The sequence below is a fragment of the Acanthaster planci genome, linkage group LG10, assembly GCF_054643075.1.
Source record: "Acanthaster planci isolate LZ-2023a linkage group LG10, COTS_SCS, whole genome shotgun sequence".
Taxonomy (NCBI): domain Eukaryota; kingdom Metazoa; phylum Echinodermata; class Asteroidea; order Valvatida; family Acanthasteridae; genus Acanthaster; species Acanthaster planci.
Window position 1 is genome coordinate 11221833 of NC_141786.1, and position 8862 is coordinate 11230694.

At 39.9% G+C, this 8862-nt stretch overlaps 1 protein-coding gene across 1 annotated transcript; it reads left to right on the forward strand.

The window, feature by feature from the left end:
- Positions 1 to 1809: 1809 nt before the first annotated feature.
- On the forward strand, positions 1810 to 8658 carry LOC110983915 (uncharacterized). The gene is made up of 4 exons (XM_087141772.1): positions 1810 to 1983; positions 4131 to 4182; positions 5582 to 5667; positions 6307 to 8658. Exons 1-4 carry the CDS (start codon positions 1941 to 1943, stop codon positions 6426 to 6428), a joined length of 303 nt encoding a protein of 100 aa, XP_086997898.1. The 5' UTR covers positions 1810 to 1940; the 3' UTR covers positions 6429 to 8658.
- Positions 8659 to 8862: the final 204 nt, after the last annotated feature.

The following is an 8862-nucleotide window of genomic DNA, read 5'->3' on the forward strand; positions in this document are numbered from 1 at the left end:
CACGGCGACAAACAGAGAATGAACATTGTTACAGGCATTCTGTCTGCACGTAGCCTTGTCCAAGGCGCTTTTTTTTCTGGAGAGATCTTTTAGCCTCACGCACGGCACCCCCACGGCAAACAAACTGGTGTGTGTCTGTGGGTGTACACGGGCTCATGGATTTATGTATGTAAGTGCGTGTCATTCGTATACATGTACGACATGTAGCCTGTGGAGTAGACAAACTGGCTTCAGAGCACGTACAGTGTAAACGATTACGCGTAAGCGTGACATGAGGTTTTTATTATGTCAATATCGACCCTTTGCTCTACACCATCTGGATTAGCTACATAAAAGGGGGTGTTCCTTCCACTGCCATTCTTTGCAACTTATATTTTCTCTTACTAAGTTGATGATGGAATGACGCAAATTGTCAAATACATAGGCGTACGTACCAACAACTCGGAAAGGGGGACTTTTAAGGTATGACACTCAGATAATTTTCAAATGCAATTGTTTGCCCTATTCTAATTCTGCAAATTGAACATAGATTTAGGAACGGTTGGCCGTTTTGGCAACCAATAATTTAATGTCAATCTGTCAGATGAAGGGGGAAATTACAACCCCTCGACAAGCCTATAAAAGGCCACAAAGAGTGACAAAATACACTGTTTGGTAAAAACATCTGTTCTTGTTTCAATAATATCTTGAAGAAATAATCCCCCCATTCTCTAAAAAATAGTGATGTCATAATGACGTCATTTGAGGCCACTTGACTTGCCGCTACTTTGTTTCCTTTATAAACCAAAATCTTTAGAACAATAAGTCCGACTGGAATGAGAGTTGGCATGAACCCAAACAGCATTGTGTCGTAATTAAAAACTTTGGTTAATGTCATAAGAGGATCCAAGAAGGATATCGTCACTGACGTCATCAGGTGAAACGCCTCATAACATTATAGGTTTACACTTAAAAATTCCTTACATTCTGAAGTCCAGGTCTGATTGGGTCGAAACATTTGCAGGTATCTAGAAAGGGAAGCGTTATGGACGAAAATTGGCCTATGGAGATGATGTCATCGGGTGACATGTCATGCGAAAAATCAAATGCAGTCTTCAAAGCACTATATCTTCTCAAGTATGTCTGATTACCAGGAAAAGGAATTGTTATAGATGAAAACTGACATTATTTGACTAGTCACGTGACAATGATTGTCGTTTTAACTTATTCGTGTAGTTTGTTATAAATTTTCAACGTTTTACATTGTTCTTTGGGCATTGTCATTTTTCATGGATTTGTAAAACCCCCAAAACAGCTCAGCGATTTTCCACCACAATTGCAAAACCTCTAGTTTCGATTTAAATAAATGTAAACATAAAATAAATTAACTGACAAAATTGCCCAACTTCATCACTGAAGTATAATTATTTTTGAACAAATTCAAGTACATAGTAACTAAGTTATGTTTGACTAATTCTTTGTCAAGTACGGGGCACATTTTGTTCTGCTGGTATTTCAACCGAGCCAAACACAGTGTTGGTGTTGATTATTCTTTACTTTGACTATGACATCGAAAATTCAATATTGGTCAGGGCCACAATTGCTTTTTGATATAATGGTAATTGAAAGCCGAATATTAAATTAAAAGACGGGGTTTACACCGTTTGGTTCGAGACTGTGCAAACTAATACCTTTGTTTTGATAGAGTAGAAATTATAATTTATGATGACTTGGATGGAATTGGACAAAACTTTCATTCAAGTATCCTCTTGAAATGGGGCAAAGATTTTTCCTGGTACATTTATTTTGACCTAGATGACTTTGTATTTGGCCCTAATTGCTTATAAAGACACGATCTTGCCTCTCTTTGGCATACTGAGGCTTGGCGTGTACTGCTGCTTCTAGTGCAACCTTTGTCGTTAATACCGTTAGTTCAACAGCTTGCAACAACCACCATCATCATGAATCGATTCATCGTTTTGCTGCTGCTTTGCGCCATTGCAGGTGAGTTGATCATTGTGTAGACTCCGTTGGTGTCGTTTTGATTTTGTGGTTGTACGTCAGTTTATCGTATCTTAGTGTTCTGGGATGCAGTCTTCGGAATATTGACCTTGATCTAATTTGCTCGATGGGTCCCTGAGCGAACAAACGACGATAATGTAAACCTTTACACCCATGTTCGCCTGCACCCACGACATAGCGCATGCAATGCACCTCACAAGCTAGGTATCTTTCCGACCCTTGTGCGTACTCCCCGTGAACAATCGACATTCGTGTATGTTCGACATTCAGAGAATGCATACGCAATCTGAGATTCACATTCAGCAGGGAGCTGGTCACGTGATGAGACCTTCCTCACATTCCGTACAGTCCCACTCACTGGGTACAACTGGGGAGCAGTTAATGAATGTTCATTTTTGTTACGAATATGCACATATGTACATACAACAAGGGCGGCAGTAACCATTAGTGACATATACTTAGGCAAACCTGAAAGCACGTAAGTTACTTAAGATTTTACCGGGTAAATTTTATCAATCCTGTACGAGTTATCCTTTAAACACGATACACTAAACTCAACATATACAATATTTTGTTAACGTTGCTTAACGCTATGCCTTGGTTGTCTTTATTGCAGATCACGCGACCACCACATTAACTCCTTTAACAAAGCCAGATCTATTAATTATCTTAATATTGTGTCTATCGGTCCCAATCATAACAAAGTCGTACTGTATGTAATTGACAGTGAATGAACTGGTTGTACTGTTGGTTGCCAGATATGAAAACCCAAGGGGAAAAAAGGAAACGTATACCAGACCTAAGCGAACCAACTGCAGTCATGCTAGCAAACAACAAGGTTGAACAGATCCTTAAAATCAACGCTATTTGGGATAGAGGTCACAGGGGCGTGCAAGCGTGAAGGCCTCAAACATACCAGACCAAATCTTTATTATACCTTCTCTTGACCACTCGACCGTTACTCTTATATAACAAGGATAAATTCACTTCATTCTAATTCACTTTGGTGCTCAACCGAATGAATACACTTTTCTCAGGATTTTGAAATTTAATTTGAGTTTTAAAATTTGAATTAATATTTAGGGGCCATTAAAAATGTATTTTTTATTTTTCTTTTATTTCAAAGACTCTGGTTTTTCCTTCGGTGCTACAGTTCATGCCGTGACATCCATGGCATGATGGGGCATGTTAAATATCATACCACGATCGTAGGCGACAGTAAATTCCCGTTACAGTGCTTCCTAATGCAATGCTCTTCCAGAGTTCTCCCACTGATTAGGCTGATACTGTATTCCTTAGAGAGCTGCTGCTTCAATTAGTTTTGCATACAGGTACACAATATCAAGTAACAGCCGCAAGAAAACCGTCAAAACTTGTGCTGCAAGGCTCTACGTTTTGACGTTGGTTTTTTGTATAAAAGCACAGCGGAATATTTGCGGGATTGGAGCTACATGGACCGGCCATCGCTCTTGCTGTAGAAGATGTTGACCGTCCAACAAAAAATCAAGCTTCACTCGAACATGGCAAATACATGTAATGAGACCTGAAATGAATCCAAAAATGGAAATGAGTGATGCATCAAGAGGAATCAAAATCTTAGGGGAAATCAGCTGAATATTTCTGAATGTTTTTCTGTTTCACGGTTTTTGGTTGATGAATTCGTCAATTATTGGTGTCACGGGGATCAGGAAGTTTAGGCGGTACTAACTCACCCATCTATCCATCCATAAACCAGGGGCGTAGCCACAGGGATGGACCTTGGGGAACGTCCCCCCCCCACACACACACACTCGCAGATGTACACACACATTCCACGTGCCGCCCAGGTGCCCTGCAATTAAAAAAAAGGTTAAATGGATACTGAATAGGGTTTAGTAAAAAAAAGCTTGCCCCAAAACGACATCACTGAAAGCTGGTGCCCCAAAAGATTCTTGTCCCCCCCCCACTAGTAAAATCCAAGCTACGCCACTACCATAAGCGCACCCATTTGGGTTTTAACTCATCTAAAATATTGCATAAGGGAAAAGTAAAATATTTTACCAGAACAATAAAAAATTAATATCTGGGAAAAATCTGTGACGTTTCCCTCGTTTTCCTTTAATATTTTTTTTCTGTTCTTTTCTGGATAGTACAACAAATCAATGGCCACCTTGACGCAGATGCTAAACATGGAGGGAATTTGTAAGTTAAGTTATTTCTTAGAATAAACATTTAGGAAGACATTCGTACCTCTTTTGTACATGAATAAGGGAACAAACATTTGCTTGGCCGGACTTCTGCAACTATGTTTAAGAACGCAGGTGCTTTGGAATCTGTTGATTACCCGAACATATAGCAAGGGCCATTATACAAGCTTTATTGTTATCGGATTCATGAATGAAGTAAATACCTTTTGGTACAATTGACAAAGTCCTCCCAATTATTCGTGTATATACACTTCATGGACTCGCAATTTTGTGGGCCCTTTCCCTATCCATGTTCATGGGCCACTGTCGAATGACTGTTTCTTCCTTTATCACTCTACATACCAACAAGAACTGGACCATCTACCTAACTACGATGGCTTTATATTGCCAGTGGAGATCAGCAAGAAAAATAGAAAATAGTTTAAATGTGTTCACTCGGAAATCTTGTTTTGTTAATAACACTAAAATCAACACCTCAAAATGAATATGCAATCGAATTTGACAAATTTGAATTTGATAAGAAGATTACTTTGCTATTTGGGGTAATTTATTTGTCAACCCGGAGGTTCACTGAAGAGTGTACGATAGCCCTTGAGATAAACTTCTCAGGTCTTTTCAAGAAGTTTACATTCACTGCTCTTTTTTGGCAGTTCTATATTTTGAATGCGTTTGAATGGTTTTCAACTAAATGGTTCTCATACCCCTGAATTTCCCCTGGAACATTTCGCTTCTTCGAATAAAAGATAACCTTCAACATTGTGACACCAAAAGAAATTGGGAAAAGTAATCAATGTTTATATCTACTTTTTACAATTGGGCAAACAGATTATGTTTTTAAGGTTTTAAATTAGTTTACTGAAATGCTTTTACAATCAAGCACTATTGTTAAATGCTTCGACCTCAGCAAACCATACATGTAGTTCACGCACATAGTGTTATGCTGTGTCATTAAGCAGTACCAACTACACGTGTAGAATTGATTTGATCTAACATGACACGTGCATTAGAACAGCAGCAATCTTGTCCGTGTCTTATTGCATTACAAGTCAGATTATAGCAAAGCATAGGACACTACAAATTACTAATAATCGTTTCAGCTGTTGAAGATGTAATTGCTCTTTGACCCTACATTTCCTTGGCTACACAGCCCACTCAATATTGAGGAATTGATTTAGCTTCTTTAACGTAAATACATTTCAGAATTGCCACAGCGCCCCTTGATCCTAGTGCAATGTAGCGTAGAAGACAATCATAATCCTTGTTCAGACTGGTGCTAACTGCTATTTTGTTAACCGTAGAGTGCATTTTGTTCAGCAGTGTATGACATTGGTAAGCACAGAACCTTTACTTTACAGAAGGTGTTATAATGGCTATCTTGGACGTATTTTATGCAGGGCATACCGTGCCAATTATTGTGGTGCGTCTCTTTACGAGAAAGTACGTGAGACTTGCCATGCCGTCCGTGGAGTCTCCAACCAAGGTAGTGAAGTCAAAATCAACTTGAAATATACTGTCTCCCACCAGTGGCGTAGCCAAGCGAGGCAAGGGTCAATTAGGCCCTGTGGGAACGTTTGCTCCCCCTCTTGCCTGATTACACCTCTGTATCTCACTGTCGAGCTAAAAAACCAAAGCTAATAGAATTTGAGTATTGAAACTGCCCCTGCACTTCTTTAGGAAGGGTTTTCCAAAAGAAGAGATTTCATAATCTAAGAACATGAAAGCAAAGTACTTTTAACCGATGCTGCCATAAAGACGCATTCTCTCCAGAGATTGCAGAAACTGAAATCAAGAAAAGTTTTAATTTTCAGCCAATTCCTTCTTTTTTTGGTTCCCCTGTTATGTTTCGCTTCTTTTCTTCCCCTTATTTTTTGGGGGGTCCCACCTTGATCCCCATGATATATGCATGTCTCCATCAACAGACTGTACACGCCATGCAAAGGAAGGCTGCAGAAGGACGTTGTCTTTATGTAAAGAGGCCTCCTGTTTCTCCGCTCTGTTGATTTGTGAAAGAGTCGATTTTTTAAGGTGGGGCTGATGGTAACATACAAAAAGACAGAGTTATTTTGGGTGAAAACAAAATCATCGTGCCACTTTTGTTCTCTCGTCACCTGTGATGCAGAGTTTCTGGATTCAAAGGACGCCAGCACATTCTTGTTCGGACGTGGTATCGAAAAGCGAGGTTTGCACCATGAATGCTGCACTGAAGGATGCAGCATCGAGGAGATTTATGAATCCTGCTAAAGGAGACACTGACCTGGCTAACGTCTTGCCCTTGGTGTATTCAGCTTTACAACATATAGAGTTTTCCGTCTTATTCCAAGATATGAGTGGTGGTGATTTCTTCGCCGAAATAAATATCAAGTAAAATGGCATTTGCTTCCTTTTATGACAGTTCGCGAACATTGAATGGGCAGGTCCTAGTCTAAACCCTTTTACCTCCCATTGCTTGGGGAATGGATTATGCCCAAAAAGCCTCAGCTGTCTCAAAATAAAATTTTGGCCTCTTGGCTTGTATTGCAAAAAACATACATTTTCGAAGTTTCGATCCAGCCAAATCGATCCAACCTTTCTCCTAGCTGAGAACTGAACGGATCAACAGCGCATTATAAAGATTTCTTTCGGGTCCCTCATGGTAGAAATGAAGCATAATACAAGACATAACAAGCTCACTTCTCCAATTAAAGAACTTTCTTGTTAAGACAACTCTGTTTGATTGTTTGTTTGTTGGTTAGTTTGTTTGTTTATACATCGACAGTTGTTCTTTAATTTATAGGAAGTGTTATGTTTAACGAAGCATTTTAAAACGAATGACTCCTCCTTGCAGTGAGCTTTGGGCTATATATGAAACCTGGAGAGTGTTTTAAAGCACGAAGAGAAATACATTTTCCTACCACATCCACGCTTATGCATTATTTAGAATTCTTTCGGTAAACATCTCTTTATTTACATAAAAATGCCGACTATGAAGGGCCTATTTTAAGATTATCTGGCCTTTCGGTTTTTCTTTCTTTTCTTGCTGTTTCATTTTTTGCAACATGATTTCAATCTGCAAGCATGAAAAATTAAAGTTTACCTGCAAAGCAGTCAGTTTGTAAACTGCGTGATGATTTTAAAAATATGTGGGAGCTATCTTCTGGATGATTCAGAACTTCGAACTGATATGTAAGATAACGGTCCGGGACATAATTCTAGTTAATGCGCTGAAGACTACATAATCTATATAACCAAAGTTTTCAATCTTAACATACCTTCAAGACAAGACAAGTGAATGAGTGAAGTTTTTTGTTAAAACTCCAACTTTCCTCTTTGATCCCTTTATACTAGCTCTGGATGACTTTGCCGCCAAAGGCCTAAGTGGAACAAACCTAACATATCTGACCGAGTACAGGTTCTTCTTTAAGCCGACGGTGTGGATTCCAGATCACCTTTTCTTTAGTTTCTTGGGCGCGAGGTCGTTTATGGGGAATTTTTCCTAGTGTCACTGTTCTTTCATAACACTCCATACACACCCGCTAGTAACCATGCATGGAAAGAAAACTTATTGCGTATGTACCGCGTCCTGAAACGGGTCTCTCGACCTACGGTCATGGGTTCAAGCATTTCTGCTCAAGGCGGGTTCGTGCTCCCGAACTCGTTGCCTGTACCAACACCATAATATCTCTCGCGTGACTTGAGGCCATAAAAAGAGTTAACACGAGCGATTCACAGTACATGGTATAGCTTGGCCACGAATATAATTTCCCATCAGATCCGCATGTCACATTAGCAAGCACGTATTAATGATTGATGTATTGTTCTTCGAATGGATTTAAGGAATGGTTATTTATTTCCTGGAGACAATGCTGGTAGCGGGTCGCAACGCTATTTCTAATTACATTTGATATAACAACACCCGCGCGACCCCTGTCCACTTTAACGAAATCAATGGCCAGAACTTCCAATGGCCTGTAAGCCAAGTGACACAATGGAACCTTTGGTGTAGGTTCTGACACCTTCGACTGAACACAGCGCTCGCATTTCCGTATATGAGCTCGTACATCTGCCGCCGTTCTCGGCCAAGTGTCTGTTGAACAAGTTGTTCACAGGAGTAGTACAGACTTTATCTTGTCAAAGCAGTGTTCGTAACAGTTTCAATTTATAAATCCAGATGATCTGCAGGAGTAGATAAATTAAGTCGGGTGTTTGTGGGGGAACGATTATTATGATTTCTGCTTGATTGTTCACGATATAGACCAATAGAGGGCACTCGTCTACTTACTGTTAAAGTTAACTGCCAAAAGGTAGCCAGCTGCATATGTCTGCAAAGACTTAGATTTTTGGCTTGTGGAGACGAGCTGCAAAAGAAAAAGTAGTTTTGGCAGAGAAAGGAAGAAGCCACGCCGGCTGGTGCAGCATTGGTTGCTTCCTCCCCTGCATGCGACTGTGGGGATCATTATCAATGTGATTCGAATTTAATCCGAATGACAATAAATTAGCGAATCTGAAATTACTGAGCATCTGCTTCTCTGGTGTATTCCTTTGATGTTTTATTCGTCACAAGTGAGACCTTCTTGTCATGTCTGACATGTCGAGCTAAGCACTCAGCGCAGTGCAACCCGGCCCATACTTCAAATGGCACGTAAGCCGATTTGTCTACCTGACAGTCATGCGGTTAAAAAGCATTAACCTACCCCTT

Coding starts and splice junctions, on each gene's coding strand:
- LOC110983915 (XM_087141772.1), top strand. CDS start 1,941: ATGAATCGATTCATCGTTTTGCTGCTGCTTTGCGCCATTGCAG. Junction 4,183..5,581: donor GCTAAACATGGAGGGAATTT/GTAAGTTAAGTT, acceptor TATTTTATGCAG/GGCATACCGTGCCAATTATT. Junction 5,668..6,306: donor CCGTGGAGTCTCCAACCAAG/GTAGTGAAGTCA, acceptor CCTGTGATGCAG/AGTTTCTGGATTCAAAGGAC.